At 41.9% G+C, this 20,783-nt stretch overlaps 2 protein-coding genes across 5 annotated transcripts in view; one reads left to right on the top strand and one right to left on the bottom strand.

Moving 5' to 3' along the window:
• The window catches only part of MIER2 (MIER family member 2), a 48,192-nt gene extending 27,523 nt beyond the window's left edge, over positions 1-20,669 (top strand). For 3 of the 4 annotated variants that reach the window (XM_031948252.1, XM_031948250.1, XM_031948253.1), the window contains 7 exons: positions 10,067-10,218; positions 11,320-11,401; positions 11,483-11,577; positions 17,225-17,349; positions 17,593-17,729; positions 18,374-18,812; positions 19,062-20,669. In XM_031948252.1, the coding sequence (XP_031804112.1) occupies positions 10,067-10,218; positions 11,320-11,401; positions 11,483-11,577; positions 17,225-17,349; positions 17,593-17,729; positions 18,374-18,812; positions 19,062-19,083 (1,052 nt within the window). In that variant the 3' untranslated portion in view covers positions 19,084-20,669. The remainder of the gene's footprint in view (positions 1-10,066; positions 10,219-11,319; positions 11,402-11,482; positions 11,578-17,224; positions 17,350-17,592; positions 17,730-18,373; positions 18,813-19,061) is intronic. The other variant, XM_031948251.1, reaches the window with a different exon arrangement.
• On the bottom strand, positions 1,828-2,834 carry LOC100918610 (MOB-like protein phocein). Its single transcript, XM_012542348.3, is given in 2 exon segments — positions 1,828-2,336; positions 2,338-2,834. Coding segments are annotated over 2 exon segments (678 nt in total). The 5' UTR covers positions 2,782-2,834; the 3' UTR covers positions 1,828-2,102.
• Positions 20,670-20,783: the final 114 nt, after the last annotated feature.

Genomic DNA, 20,783 nt, shown 5'->3' with positions numbered 1-20,783 from the left:
CTAGGCATATACTAATGTTCTCTTTTGTTTTGTATTGCTTTTGTGTTTTTCTTTTTGCTTATTCTGTTTTTTCAAATAAAATAAATTTGGGGGGCTGGGGGATTTAAAAATAAAATAAAATAAACTCAGTTCTAGTTTTACTAGTTCAATATTTTTGGTTTGGTGTTTTGGGTTTTTTTAAGCTTTCAGTTTTACTAATCACTCCTTTGATTTTCAGGATTTTTACTTAATTGGAATTTTTTTTTTTTTTTAATTTGCATGCACACTTCATTGACTTGTTCTTTCTCTCTTTAATTGAGTAAGCATTTAGAGATGTAAAGTTTTCCTTAAGTACTGCTTTGGCTGTGTCCTTCAAATTTTGTTATGTTGTCTCATTGTTATGATCTTTAATGAAATACTGTTTCAATTGTTCTTTGATCTACTCATTCTTCAGAATTAGCAAGAATGTAATTTTTATAACACTATTGTACAAAAAAAATATATTTAGTATTTTTGCTTTTCTACATTTGTGTGATTTTATGCCCTAATACATGGCCAGTTTTTGTGAAAATACTATGTATGGCTGATTTAAATGAAAAAAAAAAAAAAAAAAGGCCTATGCCTATTCCCATTTAATTTTCTCTAGAGGTTTATCATATCTAATTTTTCTAAAATCTTTTTCATCTCCTTCACTTCTTTCTTATTTGTTTTATAGTTACATTTATCTAGGTCTGAGAGAGGTAATTGAGGTTCTCCCTCACTAATCTAGATACTATTTTCTCCTGTAATTCATTACATGTTACTTCAAAAATCTGTATGCTGTATCATTAGGTGCATAGAAGTTCAATGTTGATATTAATTTTTTTTTTATTAAAAAAAAGGAAAATGATATATGTACCAAAAATATTCATAGCAGCTCTTTTCTCAGAGGGAAAAAAAAAGAAATTAAGGGAATGCCCATCAATTGGGGAATTTTTCAATAAGCTATGGTATGTGTTTATGATGGAATATCATTATTCTATGGGAAATGATGAACAGAATGCTCTCAGGGGAAAAAAAAATCTGGAAAGACCTCCATGAACTCAAGCGCAGTAAAATACACTGTATAGAAAGTAATAGCAGTGTTCTGAGATGACCAACTGTAAATGACTTTGCTATTCTCAGTAGTAGAGTCATCTGTGACTATTCTGAAAGACTTATATTGAAAAATCCTATCCTTAACCACAGAAGGAATTGATTGAATACAGTTTGAAGCATTCTCTTTCTCTATCTCTCTTTTTGACTTAATTTTTCTTGAGGGTTTTTATTTTCATTATGGTGAGAGATCCATATTTTCATTCACAACTTGACTTTTATGGAAATGTTTCTTCAACTGTGGTTTCTTTTTTTTTTTTTTTTTTTTTTCATTGGGAGAAACATTTATTTGCCTTAGCATCATTACCATGATGTATGCAAAACTTATAATCCACTATTACAGAAAGGTAAATCTAGAAAAACATACAGCTTTCAAGTATGTTGGCCCAGAATATACTTTGTGTAGCAGAGTAAGGTTAATATTATAGCATTAATAACACTGCACTTGCTTTTACATTTGGATATACACATAATCTTCATAGATGTATGTCAAAATTCATAAGGAGACCATGGAAACAGCTTTTTTAAAAACAGCTACAGTTTAGTCTGAACTGTATTATGTAGAATTTCTTAGAGTATTCTAAATTTAGGACACAAAAACTAAGGGGAAATGTTGCTATTTCATTAGTAAATGGCTTATGTGAAACCTAAAGCTCACTCATCTTTTTCTGATAGATTTGTTTGATGAGGATTGTGATTCAACGATTGTTTAGCAGCAATTTTACAGAATTGTAAATTCTTTTTATTAACAGGCATTATAAACAGATAATACTAATCTTATTTAAAAACCATGAGTGCCACACTGGTGAATATACAGCTCATGAATAACTTAAAGTCTTTCCCATTTTAAAAGGCAACACACAGCATACAAAACTATACTAAACAAAGAAGCTATAATATGAATACATGATTGAAGTGTCTAAAATGATATATACAGTACATAATTAATGTTAATTATGTGTTCAGTACATTTTTATGTATGATTCCCATCATGCTTCACTCTCCCCAGACACTGAATTCTGCACTTCCTCTTCCAAAATTGGTACAATCAGGTTATCCTTAGACATCAAATTATATTTCATCACAAATTTAGTAAATCGATGACACAAAAATGTTTCATTCTCATATTCATCAAATATTTGCCGATGATGAAAATAAGCATGTGAAAATATTCTGTAAATTCTACGGCATACTGATCCTAGTTTGGCTACAGATGACTCCTTATATGCTAACTCTGCTAGGGAAATATTTATTGCTATTCAGAAGACATGCTGCACCATCAAGTGTGTGCCTAGTGTAGTCTATAGCAGGACACTCTTTTGGAGTTTTATGAGCTGCACAAAGAAAAATCCATTGTTCAGTTGCCGTCATCTGAGTACATGTATCTGGATGGCACTCACTCTGAAGTTTGACAGCAAGTCCATTTAGCTCTAGGCAGAATTGCCTTAAATGTTCATATTTCCATACACCTTCATCTTGGCCTTCAGGTGGTTCAAGAATTTTGTCAATATTGGAGCAGTCTGCCCTTATGTTCTGTTGAATATACTGTTGAACAGCTAATGTGCTGTCCATTTCATCAAAGGATTCATCAGGCCAATTATAGAAATCCTGAGCTTTGGTGCCGGGCCTGTTTCTCCTCAGCACTGCCGTCCCCTCCGCCATGACCATAGTGCCAGAATCTGGGCGGCTAGAGCCGGTACCCGGATGTTGGGGGACCCAACTGTGGTTTCTTAATTATGGATAGGGATAAGGGAGAGAACCTAGAACTCAAAAATTTAAAAAAAACAAATGTAGAAACTTTTTTTTTATTTTGAATGTAACTGGGGAAAATATTAAATAAATACAAATAAATGTTAAATTGTTTTGTTCATAATACCTTTAAGCCAGGAAGTAATTTCTCTGATTATCTCTTTTAATTAAGTGCTTTTGCTCTTGCTTTATCTGAGATCATGATTGTAACTCCTGCCTTTTTAATTTCCACTCTAAGCTCTTATTTTTATTAACTGTGTGTATATATTTCAAGTGTGACTCTTGTAAACAGCATATTGTAAGAGTCTGCTTTCTATTCCATTCTGCTATCATCATCCATTTTATGGGCGAAGTTATCCCATTTACATTCACAGTTATGATTGTATCTTATTCTCTTCTATTTATTCTATTTTTATTATTGTCTTCAAAAATCTAACCTTCCTCTTTATCACTGCTTTTCCCCTTCATCCTCTTCTTTTAGACCTTTCCCCTTCAACTTCTCTGTTGGGTAGGATGCATTTCTATATCTGTTTGTATTTTTCTGGTATCTTTATCTTTTTCCCCTCCTTGACCAGTTCAGATGAAAAGCAGGTTCAAATGTTGCCCATACTCCTCTCCTCCACTTACTACCCCCCTCCCCTTATAGAAACTTTTCCTTTCACACTTTTTTTATGTGAGATAATTTCCCCTTCTTTCCTCTCTAAATAGATTCCTCCTAATATCCTAATGATGCTAAAGGAATCACAAGGTATCATCTCCCCATATAGGAATATAAACAACTTAAAATTATTAATTCCCTTATAATTTCTATTCCGCTCTGGTGTTTAAATCAGGAATGCTTGAAAGTTCTCTATGTCATGGAATGTCCACTTTTTCTCTTTTAAAACTTAGTTTTGCTGGGTAATTATTCTTAGTGGTAATCCTAACTCTTTTGCCTTCCAGAATGTAATATCCCATGCCCTGTGCTCCTTTCTAGTGCTAGTTTTTAAATCTTATGTTATCCTTACTGTGGTATTTGAATGGTTTCCTTTCTTGGTGCTTGTAGTATTTTCTCCTTGACCTTTAAGCCATGAAATTTGGCTATATTCCTAGCTATATTATTTGGGAGTTCTTTCAGGAAATTATCAAGTAGGTTCTTTTAATTTCTACTTTATTCTCTGGTTATTAGATATGTAAACAATTTTACATTCTAATCATTTGAAATAGGTCATGGCTTTGATCATGGTTTTCAGATATTCTAATAATTTTTAAACTGTCTCTTTTTGATCTATATTTCAGGTCAGTTATTTTTCTCTGAAATATTTCATGTTTTCTTTTTCTCCCCCCAGTCCTTTGACCTTGTTTTGTTATTTCTTGATGTTTCATATAGTCATTCTCTCCTATTTCATCAATTCTAATTTTTAGGAAATTTAGTTTAATATGGTTTTGTACCTCCTTTGTCATTTGGCCAATTTTGCTTTTTAAGGAGTTATTTTCTTCAGTATTTTTAAATATCTCTTTTATCAAACTATTAATTCTCTTTTCATAATTTTCTGTCATCATTCTCATTAATATTCCCAATTTTTCCTCTACCATGCTTATTTAATTTTTTAATTCCCCCTTTTATCGCTTTCTATACCACTCTAGGAATTTTTGTTGGATTTAGGTTTAGTCTGCAAAGTTTGGGGTTTTTTTGTTTTGTTTTTTTTTTTGAAGCTTTATTTGTAAATACTTTTATATATCATCGTATTTGGAATTTGTGTCTTGAGCTTTCCTGTAACCATAAAAGTTCTTTTTGATCAAGTTCTTTTGTTGTTTGCTGAATTTCTATTTCTTGAAATAATAATAATATATTGTTGGGTTATGTTCACCTCTTAGAAGGGAATGGCTGACAGGTCCAAACTTTTGTCTTATGTAATTCTGCTTTCTTAACTCAGTAAGGGCTTTTTAAACTTTTTGGTGCTTCTTAAAGTGGGGTGAACTGGATACAATCAATGACTCCCTGATCTGGGTTCTGATCTTAATCAGATAGGGCCCCTACTCCTCACCTCTAGGTGTGTGTTGGGTCTCCTCACTGTCCAAAGTGCATTTGGTGTATTCTTGGCCACGCCCCCATCCTAAACTGTCCTGGGCTGGGAAAATGATTTAGAGTGTCTTTTTTTTTTTTTATTGTTTTCTTGCTCAGAAGTTTTTGTTATTTTCTTTGGACATTTTCTGGAAGATTTAGCAGCTGTGACTTTTCACTCTGTCCTCTTTACTTTGGCTCTTCCCTACTTTGGCTTTTAAGAAGCATGTACAGAAGATGCAGGTAAGAGCAGGTAATGGAGAGTGAATCCAAAAACATGGCATAGTTTAATAAGAATAAGTTGAAGTTAGTTGAAAAAGCTAATCCATTAAAATTGTTTTTAAAGCTATTTGTAGGGAAAGAGGGGGATCATAAGAAAAAATAAAAAACTGTTGCTCAGGGTGGATGGGATAAGAGCAGTTGTAGTTGAAGTGAAGAATCTTTCAACTATGGGCATTTTATGCCCATATGTTTTATGCTCTATAATTTTAGAGGCAAGTTAACTTAATTTCTTACTTCCACTCAGACTAAGTAGCAGAGTAGTTATTTCTCTATGTTGAATTACATGGATGACATCACAGGTCCAAAGCAAAAAGAAAGACTGGAGAGGTAGCCTTCATGGGCCAGAGGATGGGGTGTGCATTTTGGTCCTCACCTTCAGTATCGTAGCAACTCTGAGATTCTGAAGTTTTGCAAGATGCTACTCAGCTCCCATCCTTTGATGAACTCACAAATCTAAACTTCCTTTCCTTGGCTCCCTACACTGAAATTCAGAAATTTGCCTTTGTCAGACTCTGGCTTATAATATATACAGATACCTTACCCATCGTGGTGCTCATGAGCACACACATGCTAGACTAGGCCTCTTAAACTTTCTCCACTCAAGACTTTTCAACTTCAGCCCTTAGTAAAATTCTGCAGTTTAATAAAGGGATGTTCAATGAACCTTTACAAAAGAAAGCATTGATCAACATAGTTTAATCAAGAGCAAACCTAAATTTGGATACGAATGTATTGTTGGTGAAATTATGAAGTGGTCCAATCTTTCTTGAAAGCAATTTGGAATTATCCCCAAAGGGCTATGAATATCCTTTAACTCATCAATACTACTCCCAGATCTGTGTCCCAAAGACATCAGAAGAGCAAAGGAAAAAGAAAAGGGCTTCTACATGCAAAAATTTATAGCAGCTATTTTTGTGGTGGTAAAGAATTAGAAATTGGGGGAAATGCCCATCAATTGGGGAATGATTGAGCAAATTGTGATGAATAAATGTGATAGAATCTCATTGTGGTGTAAGAAATGATGAGCAGGAAGACTTCAGAAAAACCTGGAAAGGTACATAAACTGTTGTAAAGTGATCAGAACCAGGAGAATGGCCTACCCAGTAACAATAGTTTAAATATAACAGCTGGAAAAGATTAACTTTTCTGTTCAATACAAAGATCCAAGAGAGTTCTGGAGGACTTGGGAAAAATCATATCCACCTCCAGAGAAAGAACTGATGGACTCTGAATGCAAATTGAAGCATAGTTTTGTTAGTCTGTCAGCAAGTACTTACTAATCTTTTACTATGGGCCAGAAACTACCAAGCACTGGGGATGCAAAGAAAGTCAAAAACACAATCTGGGAACTCATATTCTAATGGAGGAGACAGCCCACAAACAACTCTGCAGCTACAAGATCTATGCAGAGAAATGGGTGATCATCGCAGTAGGAAGGAAAGCATGAGGACAGGCCTGTTGCAGAAGGTGGGATTCACTCAGTCTTGAAGAAAGAAAGCACGTGGAAGTGAGGAGGGAGAGCCTTCCAGGCATGGGGGATAGCTGGTGCAAAGTCCCAGAGCCATTGTAGGGAGGAGTGGACATCACCAAGGTCCATGGACAAGTGTACGGTACATGAAGGGGAATTGGGTGTAAAAGACTGCCCATGAATGTCTGGGAGAGTCTTTACTAGAATCCCTCAGAATGTGTGCTGGGCCCTGTTTTTATCAGTTTATTTGGATGAAGACATAGATAGCATGCTTAGCAAATTTCTTAGTTGACATCGTCAATGACATAAAACACGCTAGAGCTCAGCAGGCACATCTCATAGAATGAAATATAACAAGTGTTATTGAGAGGCAGCATTGGCTAGAAGCTGCAAAGCTGGTGGAGGAATCAGAAAGCCCTGGGTTTGAGTCCCATCTCTGGCAAATGCTAGCTCTATGATTTTAGAGGCAAGTTAACTTAATTTCTTACTTCCACTCAGACTAAGTAGCAGAGTAGTTGTTTCTCTATGTTGAATTACATGGATGACATCACAGGTCCAAAGCAAAAAGAAAGACTGGAGAGGTGGCCTTCATGGGCCAGAGGATGGTATGCATTTTGGTCCTCACCTTCAGTATCGTAGCAACTCTGAGATTCTGAAGTTTTACAAGATGCTACTCAGCTCCCATCCTTTGATGAACTCACAAATCTAAACTTCCTTCCCTTGGCTCCCTATACTGAAATTCAGAAATTTGCCTTTGTCAGACTCTGGCTTAATATATACAGATACCTTACCCATCGTGGTGCTCATGAGCACACACATGCTAGACTAGGCCTCTTAAACTTTCTCCACTCAAGACTTTTTTTTTTTTAGGTGACCCTAGGAATATAAATATATAAAATCAAACATCTAATGATAACAAACCATAAAGAAATTTATTTTATAATAATCTTTGACATGTAATTTTACCACTTGTTAAAGGTGAAAACAAATTTGCATATGAATGAGATGGTGGTTGTTTACTTCTGTATAAAGTATTAAATCTTGGTGGAATATTTGATACCTTTTACTGTTGCCAAATTTTTCGTGACTCCTCACATTGTTATGTGACCTTATCTGAGGTGGAAACCCACAGTTTAAGAAACTTAGCATTATACTGGAATAATGAGAGTAGTGTGAGGGATCCTGGGCCATTTCACAGACATCATGAAAAGCTTCCTGTGCTGGACAGAGAAAAAAGAAGACCCTTCTCACTTTCCCCATGAGATCACATCCAGGACATTTCTGGTTCTAGTTTTCTTCTAGGCACCACACTGAGGAAGGGCCTTACTTAGCTGAAGAGGATTGACTGACTTTAGGCATTTATTAGGCACTGACTGAGTTCCTGCCATGACTCAAGGTTACAAAGACAAAATGAACTATTCCTTTGCCCTCAGACTATTTATATTTTATTGGAGGAAACTACACATAGAACATATAAGTAAATATACAATATAGTCATTCTGGGGGGTGTTATGAAGGGCTACTGGTTGACAACAGAACAGCAGTTCTAAGGGGGTACAATGGAACAATGAAAGGGTGGGGAAGAGTGGGCTAGGGGCCAACTTGCTTGAGTATCTTGGAGCTGGGAGTGGTAATCAGGGAACTTCAGTCTGATCAATCTACAATTCAGAAACACTGATACAGAATGGAGTCCTTGGGCAGCTGGTTGTCACACTCTGTTAGTCGGACTGAAGGTAATGTGGATTTGGTTATCTGGAAGTAATGGGTGGAGATATGTGCTCACCAGCAGAGCCAACTTTCAGTCTCTGGACTGTCTGACTGTAGAGATGGGGCCCATTTATTCCTTGGACCTTGTCCTTAGGGGCATGCTTGAGGCATGTTTGAATTGCTGATACTCTCCTCCCTCTCCTCCCCCCCTGCCAGTTCAACTTAATTCTCTAGTATCAAGGATTATTTCTCTGAAGAAGGATCCAGAAGGTGTGGCATATGAAAATTGATTAGGGATTTTTCACCAGGAAAAGATAAGCTATAGGGGCTACACCATAAGTATGTAAAGTATTGTTTTGTGGAAGGAGTGAATAGACTTATTTTATTTAACTCCAAAGGTATGAACTAGGAGTGGTAGGTGGAAATTATGAAGAGGCAAATTTAAATTTGATGTCCAGAAAGACTTCTTAACAGATCTAAAACTAGACATCCCTGCTCCTGCTCAAGTTAGTGCATTTCCCTCCACTGGCAGTCTTTAAACATAAAGATTGGATGACGACCAGGCTCATTTCTGAGAGGAAAAGAAAGTTCTGAGATAGCCTTCAGTATTCCTTCCTGGGTCAATACCTCTATCATGTCTTTTTTCTGTTTTGGCTTGAACTCACCTTGTAGACTTGGCGTCTGAAAGCCTCACTCTCCTTCTGGGGACCCTTATATTTTGGGTCTAACAGTCACAAAGGAATATGACCTTCCTATTGAAGTTAGGGTTCAAGAGATTTGAAAATAGATTCTCTCCCAGAGTCATTTCTCACACCAAATTGGGTCTGGTCAGATCTTCCTAGAGACTGTGACAATTCTGATTTGCTCTGCAAGCAGCAACATGTCTTATATGGGGAATAGGGTCATCCATCTGCCTACCAACATGAAACTGCAGACGATCAGTAGGGACCATCTCTTTCCAAAACCAACAGTTGGCTGGTGGGATGTGGGTTCCTGAACTCACTTCTTCCCCATTCTGGTGGAGCCTGGCGGAGCCTGAGCAACCAGGCTCTTAAACTGAGACACAGCAGAATGTGGTACTGGGTTCTGATCTGGTTTGCTAACTTTCCTGAGCTGTCAGTTTACCTATCCTCTTTTTCACCAGGTCCCTCATCCCCAATTCTCTGGATCTCTTCAGAAAAGTACATCTTAATATCCTGTAGCATTCAGCTCTCCTTACCTCCTATTTCCTATCTTGTTCCTGTTGAATAAAGTATAAGACCCTTCCAGATCTTTTCTCTTGGATGAGAAGTTGTTCTAAGCAAAGGGAACAACAAGAACAAAATAATGAGGGTAATTAAATTCAGGGTGTGTTTAGCAGGCTTAGTAGATGGCACAACATTTAAATTGCCTGGAGTGTAGTACACCTGAGGCTGAGAAGGGAGGGACATAGCAGGCTGATGGTGGCTTGAGTGTCAGGACGAAAAGTGTAATAAGCCATGGCAAAGTTTTTGGCGTAGCCTAGTAAAATGAAATGTCAAAAAGATTCCTGCTAAATAATGCTAGAAACACCCAGAAGTGATGCTAATCATTAGTAGGCATCTGATTCTTTCTAGCTCAATGCCCTTAGAGACTTAAGTTCTTGTTATGCATTTCGACCCATGGACCCCTGCCTTGTTTGGGGCCGATTGTCAATATGTCCCTTTCCTCTCTTCTCTCCTCAGTCTATGAGAAAGAAGACCAGCTGCTGTGGGATCCTAATGTCCTTCCTGAAGGGGAAGTAGAAGAATTTCTGTACCGGGCAGTGAACAGGCAGTGGGACGAGATGACCACCTCTCAGATCCCTGTTGGGGTAACCGTGAAAGACAATGAACAGGTGAGAGTGAGTGCAAGGGACAGTGCTCCCGCTTCTGGACTGGGTCACCTGATCCTGGTTTAGAACAAGGCATTGTATGTTTAGATATGAGAACCTGGCTTTGGATACTCACTTTTTTACATAGGTGATCTCAGAAAATTCATAGTTTCTTTTTGGACTTTAATTTCTCTAACTTTAAAATGAAGGTGTTGCACTAGATCCCACTTGGCTCTAAAACCTATGATCTTAAGAATTAAGTCTCAACTGTCTTAATTTACTTAGTTGGTAATAAATGAGTAGAGAACTGATTTCTGCCACAAAATTAGAATAGCCTGTAAATGTGAATCAACTCACAAAAGGCTCAATGACTTTCTGGATATGTGACATGTGGTGAGATATAGGAAGGTTGGCATGTGTCCTTCAGTGTCACAAAAGACAGCCAGAGCTTTCTACAAACCAGCATGGCAGCCTGGCATGTGCACAAAGCCCTGACTCTGGTCCATTGCTACAGCCATGTGCTCTTGTCGTTCTAAGCGTCTGAGTCTGGGCCAAGTGAGAGAGGCGTCGGTGGTACTTGAAGCAGAGTATATGCAGCTCTGTCTCTGTAACAAGTCAAAGGAAGATAGTCAAGATTCTCTTTTGACCTATAGCCTAATTGTATAGATAGATTTTCTTCTAGACCTTCGACTTTGGTTTCCTTTTGTGTAGAAGGAAGCAAGAAAGGGGTATTCTAGCTGGTTTGTGGGGTCCCTCCAAGTGTTTGATTCTATAATTCTTCTTGTACCTACCTGGAGGTACTTTATAATACCTGGGGCCCAACCATATAGCTGTACCTGTCAATACTAATAATGAAGTGAGGTACTAGAGTGGAATCCAGGTGCTGGCCAATTAATATTAGTAGGTCATCTCTGCAGTTTGTACCTCCTGGGATTTTCTCCCTGACCATCAAAGGTGAGTTAGGAGGCAGAGGGCAGGCCCCTGAAACACCTCAGTCTACTCCCAGGCCCCTTGTGGCCATAACTCCAGGGATTTATTATTGAGGGTGACGATTTGGTTATTAGCTTGGGGCTCCAGAGGTGTGGGATGTGGGGGACTCAGCCATGGCCTCTCTGCTGTCTCCAGGCCCTGTATGAGCTGGTGAAATGCAACTTCAATGTGGAAGAGGCACTTCGGAGGCTGCGGTTCAATGTGAAAGTGATCCGAGGTGAGAGGGCCTGCCTGTGGCTGCCTGACCTGCTCAGCTCCTTGGAGCCCCACCCCATAGCCTACTCTCTTTTCTTATTAGATGAACTTTGTGCATGGAGTGATGAAGAATGCAGGAATTTTGAACACGGCTTCAGGGTCCATGGGAAAAATTTCCACCTGATACAAGCGAACAAGGTATGGATCCCATAGGTTGGAATTTCACTAATATTTCTTAAGCGCTTGCCTTTTGTTAGGCACTGAGTTGAAAAATAACACAAGCCGAGCCCTAAGAGGGACTTACAGACTAGTGAGGAGAAAAAAGCAACATATGCACAGTTTTGGCCTGAATTGAGAATTCCTCAAATCGGATATTGGGGGGGGGGGGTAATATATTGTGGGTTAGGGCACTGTAGCACAGAAAATGGAGGTGGCAAGGTGAATTCAGGGAATAATCGGTTGGAATTATAGAATACATGAAGGTGCTTAATGCAAAATAAGGCTAGAAAGCTAGATTGGAACCTTGAATGCTGGGGGAAAGAATTTGTGTTTTATAGGTAATGAGGAACAACCACAGTATTTTGAACAGGAAAATGATGAGACCTTTGCCTTAAGATCGTTTTGACAGCTGTGTGTAAAATGGCTTGAACTGAAGACAAGTGGGAGGTAGGGGACACAAAAGGGCAGAAACTGAGATCTCTGAATCAAGTAGGAGGTGTTATAGCAATCCAAACTAAAAGTTACTAGATGTAAGCCTGGGCTTGGTTGGGAGAAATATCAGTAAAGAGGAGGGATATGTTTAGAGAGAAAAATTAGGTCCTCTTTGGGATATGTTGAATATAAAGAGGATATCCAGATAGAGATATCTAGCAGATAATTGGAGAAAGGGGGCTGAAGTTAATTGAGAGATTAGGAAGAAATATCTAGATCTAGGAACTTAAATGTAAAAGTAATAATTGAATTACTAGCATCGGATGAAGTTTCAAAAAGAGAGAAGGTGCAAATAGACGAAGTCATAGAAGATAGACTAGGAGACACACATTCTTAGTGGGGAAAGCAGAAAGCATTGAGCCTCAAAGGAAATAGAAATAGTGAAATAGGTAAGAGAATCAAGAGAGCAGCTTTCCAGAAGAAAAAGCTAGGGGGTCTGGACTGGGGACAGTCTGATGGAAGGAGTGCCTAGGTGAGAGGGGGAAATGAGGGATTTAGTAATTCTGAGATCATTGATGAGCTGGGAGAAAAGAATGGATAAAGCAATTGAGGTCAGGAGTGCTGGCTGATAAGGGATGGGAAGGAGTGAGGAGCAGGTGAGAAAGTAGAGATAACCAGAGTTGAAGCCTCAATCTGGGCTCTTAGGCAAAAGAAAGAGAATGAATGTCTGGATTGTAGCTGGAGCAAATGGCAGGAAAATAAGATTTAAATATGTAGATTAGGTGAGGTCAAAAATAAGCATCTGGGTGTATTATCTAAGTTTCTGGTGACAAGGGTTTGAGGTATTTAGGGGGAGATAAGAGGATCTTGGTAAGTAAAGGGGGAAGTTTCTGTGAAGGATGATACGAAGTCAAGAAAGGGAAGAAATGTTGGGCTCTCAGTCTAAATTGAATAAAAGAATTGTAGTGGGATAAAGACAAGAAAATGTGAATTTATATCAGATTTAATTCACATGGTTCTGTGACTCCCTTAACACAGTTCAGATTCTCCAAAAAAGACAAGGATGATTTAGGTTTGAGGAATTGAGAAATACCAGAGGGCAAGGAATTCAAGGATAGAGGCATTTCTGTGCTGAACTGAGTAGCTTAAAATGTCAAGGCCAGGAAGAGGTGATGACCTGAAAGAACTGGGAGGCTTTGAGGGGCCGGAGGTTATAGCCAGATGGTGGGAGTTCTAAGGCCAGGGAATTACAACCAGAGACCTGGAGAGTTCATAGTCTTGGATTGAAACTAAGTCAGGTGGTGGTGAGGCCTACCAGGTTAAGGGATCCTCAGCACAGGGATGGGAAACAGCGCCCTCTAGTTTGGGTGGTGGAAGTGGAAGAAGAAACTTCAAAGGAAAGGGCTATTGTGTGATGGGGACACCAGGTTTGAGGCTGGCAGGGAGGGATGGGCAAGGAATACTGCCCAGCACTTCCAGGTTACGTGTTTTGGTATCGGAGAAGCAGCGTGCATGGGTGGAAGAAAAGGACATGCTGTCTTCAAGAGAGAGCCGGCGTTGGATGAAAAGACGAAGTGAAGATAATTGGAAAATTGAGAATTTCCTAAGACACAGTGGATGGGGAAGGTGAAGGAGAATAGGGCTTGGAAATGAACCAGCTAAAATGCTAAATGGAATTGTGTAGAGAGCTGGGATTAGAAAGATGAAAGAAACTGATTCTTCCTGAAAGCCTAAGGAGGCTCTTTGGGAGGCAGGCATTTGCTACCTTCATGTAGGTAGAACAAGGACTGAGCTGGTTTTTTCCCTACATGCTGAAAAGACAGAAATGGTTACAGTTTGTCAGTAAGCAGAGCACCCTCTCTGTTACTGTAACATTTTCATCAGCGATTCTAATGATAATCAAAAGTGAGCCTTGGTGTGTTGGAAATAAGAATAGCTAATATTGAGTTATGCAAAGTATAGGGCCCTTCTGAAGCCCTGGGAGTGCTGTTTATATTCCTATTTGGCAGATGACCTAGAAAGAGAGGTGACAACCTTGATGATATCATCAAGCCCTATGTTCAGAACACCACCCAAGAGCAACTTAGGTGACCAGGATGGAGAAGCTAGGAGCTTAGGCTCCATGTCAAAGGAAAAGAAAGGGGGAGAGAGAGAGCTCAAGATATTAGTCCTTTAGCTCCTTTAGCTATTGTGTGAAAGAGATTTGGATTGGATATACTTAGTCTCAGAGGACAAATTTAAAGAGCTGTCCTATGTGCAATGACCTACCTAAGGAAGGTCCCACTTACCGGCTTCAGATACACTGGGTCCACACTTGTGGGGACATTAGAGAGAGACCATCTTTTCAGGTATGGGTTCAGTCAGCCCTCTGGATTCTGAGCTCCTTTCCAAACCTACAATTAAACAGAAAGTTTGGTCTGGGAAAGACCCTAGAAATAGAGTAGCATCAGTTTGGCCTTTCATTAAATGACTGGGTAGAAAATTGAAAGACTTTTTTTTTTAAGTATTTAGTATTTTATTTTTCCCCAGTTATGTAAAAACAATTTTTAACATTAATTTTCAAAACTTATAAGTTCCAGATCTTCCTTTCTCCCTTCCTCCTTTGGAGAATTCAAGCAATATGCTAAAGGCTATACATGTGTAGTCATGTCCATATTTGTAGAAAAGTATAAACAAAATTTTTTTATTTATTTCTTGTTTTTAAAAGACAGCTATTGCATTATAGCTAGAGAATTAGCCTCAAAACAAGGAATATCTTGCCTCATCCTGGCTGTGAGACTTGGGACAAGTTTTGCTGACTCTCAGGGCTCTGGGCAGCTCTGAGACAAGGGTTCTTTACCTTCTGTTTGGTCTGAATCCTTTTAGCAGTGAGTCTGCTAAAAACTATGGGTCCTTACTCAGGAAAATTTTAAATACATAAAATGCAAAGGATGACAAAAGAAACTGAAATAATTATCCAAAAAATATTTTTTGACAGAGTTCAGGTTAAGAACTGCTGCTTCTAAGCTTGAGCTTCAGGAGGAAGCCAGCCCCAGCCAGCTGGAGAGGTTACCTCAGTCTGGACTTCTCAGATTCCCATTCCAATACTGTTCCCAACTTTGGTCTTTATGTCACTTGTTATTCATACTACTTTCCTTCCCACCCCCTGAAATAAAGAATTTTTTTTTACTTTTTTAAAAGGGAGGGGGAAAAAGGCTCAGTAAAACTAATCAGCATGTTGAAAAGGCTATAGTGACATACGGTGGAAGCTGAAAGTGGCAGGGTACAAGGAAAACTATCCTTATATTTCTTTTGTCATTCTAATTTTGTAGTATACAGTTTTGATTTTTATTATTCTCATTCTGCTTACATTTGTCTTTTTTCCTAGTTCTGCTTACTTTATTTTTTTACATCTTTTCCATATTTCTTGGCATTTGTGATATTCTGCATTTCTCACAGTATAATAATATTCTGTTCCACTAATATATCATAATTTGTATAGACTGTCGTGGGCGTCTATCAGTGGACACCCACTTTGTTTCTCATTCTTGTCACCATGAAAGATACTGCTGTTGATATTTTGGCCCTTTCTCTTTTGTTATTGCCTTAGGGCCCACAGTGGAACCCTTGGGCCATCCTTTTCTTTGGATAGTTCCAAGTTGCTTTTCATGGGACATTTTAAGTTCAGATTGACTTAGAATTTTCCAAAAATCCTAGTCAGGCTCTTCCTTCTCTCATAGTGAAGTTAGCTATGCATGATCACATGCTCCTCTTATTCCCTTAAGAACTGGAGATGCTGAACTTTGAGATGTTGTAAAATTATCTCATTAATCTAATAATCCATCTACTTCATAGTTCATAGAGGTACTTGAAGCTATAGAGATGACATGCAAGCTTATCTTCATTTTTGATCTATTCCTTCACCAGAAAAACTAGGAAAGCAAGACAACTCTTGTGACGTTTTTTTCTCTATTCTTTCTGCTAAGTCAGAGGAAGAGGAATCTTTCCTTTTTCAGGCCTCTCTCATTTCTTCCTTTCCCCACTCTCAGAACCAGAGGTTAGACAAGCCTAGGAGAGATATACAGGTCTTAGAGGTTGGAGAACCTGCAACCATTAACTTTCTCTATATGTACCTTCCAGGGACCTATCAAATTGAAAGGGAGAAAAGTAGCAAACTTTAATTATAAATAAGTCTTTGTCTTTGGCTTCATCAGCACGTAATGATAGATTGGAGTGGGCAATCAGTTGTCATGATAAATAACATAGATGAGTCATAGGGTGGATGTAGAAACAGACAGGGTAAGTAAATGCATAAGAAGCCAAGGGCAGAGTCCTAGCTGCCTAGTCAAACCTAAGGAAAGAGACAAGGGATAGAGTCCAAGTTAAAGGAAGGGAGGAGGAAGGAAAACAAGTCTGAATATGTAAGCACGTACTTGCAGTGTTAGTTGGGGCAAGGAGATGAGGCGGAGACTATGGCATTAATAAGCTGAAATACTTCTAGAGAACAAATTGGAACTATGCCCAAAGGGTTCTCAAACGGCATACCCTTTGATCCAGCAGTGCCATGGGTCAGTATCCCAAAGAGATTACAAAAGAGGAAAAGGACCCGTGTGTGCAAAACTATTTGTAGCAGCTCTTTTTGTGTGGTGGCAAGGAGTTAGAAATTCAATGGATGCTCATTAATTGAGGAATGGCTGAATAAGCTGTAACAATATTATTGTTCTATAAGGAATGATGAACAGGCTGATTTCAGAAAGGCCTGGAAATATTTACTTGAACTGACTTTGAGTGAAGCAAGCAGAACCAGGAAAGCATATGTGTTAAAAGCCATTATATACATATACATATATATATATATATATATATATATATGTATATATATGAAAAGAGCTGTCAGGTAAAAGAGATTTAGACTTGTTCTCCTTGCTTCCCAAACCCCAATTGGGCACTTGGAAATTGCAGGGGCAGATTTAGGCTTCATGTGAGAAAATATTTCCTAACCATTGGAGCTGTCTTTAAGTGAAATCACGTGTGTCTTGGAAGGGAGATGGTTAGAGTCTCCTAACTGAAGGTTTTTAATCAGGGGTTGGATGATCTGCCTTGGAGGGTGGGAGGGAGGCAGTTGCCAGAGGCAGAAATGTAGCTTGATTGCTCGCTCAGGTGCGGGTTAGACTGAAGGATCGTCAAGCTCTTGGATGCTGTGATTTCTCCCCAGGTGCGCACACGGTCAGTGGGTGAGTGCGTGGAATACTACTATATGTGGAAGAAGTCTGATCGTTACGATTACTTCACCCAGCAAACCCGCTTCGGCCGGAAGAAGTACGTCCAGCCCGGAGCCACGTGCGTGAAAAGCTTCTCACGATACCACCAGTAACGTCATGAAGGCCCCAGGGAATCACTGGTGCTGGCTCCTGAGTGGAGGCTTCCCAGCCCATCAGGGGAAGGCCAGAGCTTCCCACGGGCAGCCCCCCCAGTGTGTGCCATTGCTGGGAGGGGCTCTCTAGGGAGAAGTGAGGGAGGAGGAAGGGAAAGGCTGCTCAGCTTGCCTTCAGGTTAGGTCATGGTGCCCTCTTTGCTCCGCAGGGACTTTGCGGACAACGACTTGGACAATGGGGAGGTAGAAGGCTCTGGCCGCTCGCGGAGCTCTCCGCCCGTCCCCTCTGCCACAGACTGCCTGGACTCCACATTCCCCCAGGACCACTTGGCAATGGAGAGCACAGGTAGCTCCCAAGGGGAAGTGGAGGCGCAGTGGAGTGGAAGGAGCTTTGCACTGGGAGACAGAGGACCTGGGTTCTAGTCCCAGCTCTGCTGCTTACAAGCCACTGGGTCAGGTGCCCTGAGGTGGCAGGGAGTGAAGCTGACCTCACAGCCGTGCGCCCCAACCCCGGGAAAGGAAGCAAGCAGCTCCCTGCTGCTGCTCTCCTTCCCTGCCCACCGTTTACACCTCACTGGCTAATCTCTCCTCTCACATTCTTCTCTTTCACCTTTCCTCAGTCGGCATTACTGTGGGTACATTTGAAAAGGCAATACTTGATTCACTGCCTCCTATCGGAGGCCTCCTGGTCAGTGGCAGAGGCGGAACTAGAACCTAGGTGTCCCTACTTCTAGCCCTGGGCTCTTTCCTGTCCGCAATGCTGCTGCTCTGGAAATGTGCCAGGGAGAGAAAAAATAGAATGGGCTGCCTCGAGAGGTAGTGAGCACTCCATCACACAAAGTGTTCAAGCCTGGTTGCACCTGGGAATCATTGCCTCAGTGTTGGGGCTGAAGTCTTAGGGGAGGGAGAGTGTCAGGGAGGTCCTGAGCAGCGTATATGGGGAATTTCTCCCCCTTCATCCAATCCCTGTTTCCCCCTCCCTTCCCCCAGAACCTCTCAGTGTGGAGAGTGCAGCCTGCAGCCTGGGCAGCCTGAGCGAGTCCGGCCAATGCAGCACACCCTCAGAGGCCAACTGCTCCTTGGACCCAGCTGAGGAGCCCTCGGGCATCCCTCTGCCCCAACGGTCCCTTACCCCAGCTAACGTAGGCTTCTATCCGCTGCCAGCAGTAGACAAGGCAGAGCTGGAGCCAGCCCCTGCTGGACGGCTGGCAGTGGACTTGGCTTTGCCTGCAGCGCTCCCTGGAGAGGAGCTGCCTCTCATCTCCAGCCATGTGGATTTGGACAGAGACGCGGAAGAAGCTGTGGCCCCTGCCCAGGTGGCTCTGTCGGTCACAGATTTTGGACTTCTTGGCATCGGGGATGTCAATCCTTTCCTGGCCGCCCACCCCGCCTGCCCAGCCCCCGTGCTGCACCCTGAGCCCTTGTCACAGTAAGCATCCTCCAAACAAGGCTCGCTCCTTCCCCGGCCCCTCCATTCTCCAGGACCTAGTGCGCGGAAAGGGGAGGTGTGTGGGCCCTGCTAGAAGCTCAGAGAGACCCACGCCCCGAGAGGAAGGAGGGCTGGCCCTAGTACCCGGGGCCCCACAAATGGGAGGAGAGTCAGCATCTCTCTTGGCAGGTGGGAGGGGGTGGTTCCTGTTAAAATGAAAATAATTCTCTTTCTCTTCTCTTCTGACAGCTGTAACGTGATGACCTGTTGATTTGTTAATCTGGGGGCAGGTGTGTGCACCGAGACTCCTCTCTGTTAACGCGTCACTGTTTTCAGACTATAGGGCTCTGGCTGACTTCTCTTCCCCCTTCTGCCCATGCCAGGCCTGTCCTGCTATCGCCTCTGTCAGAGCCCTCCCACCCCCACTTCCATCCTGCTCCTCCCAGGCCTTGGTCAGCTCCTCCATTCTGGAAGGTGGATCTAAGGGGACGAGGAGCTCTGGGCCTGCCGGGACCTTGATGACTGACCTTTCTAAACACAGCCACATCCCGGGGTTGGGGCAGAGAAAGTTCCCTGAAACAGTGCTCGGTAGGGTCCCAAGCCCAAGCCCCTCAGCTCAACTTGAAACCTGGTAGCGATTCCCAGGGCAGAGTAGAGTGGGTGCGAGGGGTCAGCTGTAGGGGGTGGAAGGAGGAGGGCCTAGGCCTCTCAGCCCCTCCCTGGACTTCCGTTGCTGGCAGCGGACATGACGGCCTGTGGGACAACTCCAGCATTGTAAGGATGAGCCCTCTGGGAAGGGTCTGCTGAGACTGCCAGCCTTGCCCGGAAAAGGGGCCCCCAGCACCTTTACAAAGGTTGGAGCCACTCCCCCAATGGGGGGAGGCGGGCTTTGGGGGACGTGGCAGCTGGCCCAGCCCCTTCCACCAGCAATCTCCCCCAGCCTGATGGCAGCTCCTGACTTCGTCAGCATCAAGGCTTGGGCACAGGGAAAGACATTCCCTTCTGGAGAAGGACCTCCCTCGGGGCATGTGGAGAGAGGACAGCAGGATGGCCAGCTGCTGCTCATGGTGCCAAATAACGTGGGGGGCAAGGGTGGGGCAGGGCCCGGACTCGGAGCCATATACCGCCTGACTGTGTTTGGGCCCTTGGTGACTCCTGTCAGCTCCCCTCCACTTCAGGTCAAGCAGCACTTTACACTCACTCCTTGCTCCTCCCACCATCCCTGTGTCACAGTGGCCACAGGCCCTGGTCAAATGACCTCACTTCCCAGGCCTCCTCTGCTCCCGAGGGCCCAAGGGCCCAGAGATCCCAGTTCTCCACTCTGTGAAACAGAGGGAGAGAGGGCCCTCTTCTGGCTTGGCCCTGGCCGAGCCGCAGGGGTGGAGGCCATATGGGAGTGTGCAGCCTCTTGGCTTGCATAAAGCAAGCAGCAGCCACAGCTTGATTTCAGAATTGCTGAGGGCTCTTGGGAAGGAGGCAACCTCCTCCCCCTGGCAATATAGAGAGGGCACTTGTCCATGCCCATGTTTCCTCCAAGCCTTGATTTTGTTTTCTGCAGAATGGCTGGAGGGCTTTGTTCTTTTTTTTTTTCTCTTCTCTTTCCCCCACCCCTCCTTTCCCATTTATTTATATTTCTGTTGTTTACAAATCAGTGGGCTCCTGAAGGTTAGGCAGGGGCCATGGCTTCTTCTGCCCCCCCCCTCCCCCAAGGTCCATATGTCATGAAGCACATTTGTTTTTCCCCCTGAGCTGTTCCTGAGGGCCAGACTCAAACCCTCCCCTAAGGACCACACTGTGAAGTGAAAACTGCCTTCAATAGCCCTCGCCGTTATTTATTAAATTTGATTTGAAGTCAAAGATGTGTCCTTGTCGTAGCGGAAATTGGGAAACCTTGCTGCCTTACCAAGACACTGACAGCCCGTGCTTCAGCTGTGGTCCAGTTGGGAAATGACTGCATACATTTGAGCATAA

This window comes from Sarcophilus harrisii, chromosome 1 (genome assembly GCF_902635505.1).
Source record: "Sarcophilus harrisii chromosome 1, mSarHar1.11, whole genome shotgun sequence".
Classification (NCBI taxonomy): Eukaryota; Metazoa; Chordata; class Mammalia; order Dasyuromorphia; family Dasyuridae; genus Sarcophilus; species Sarcophilus harrisii.
This window is presented reverse-complemented; position numbering and strand designations above follow the sequence as displayed.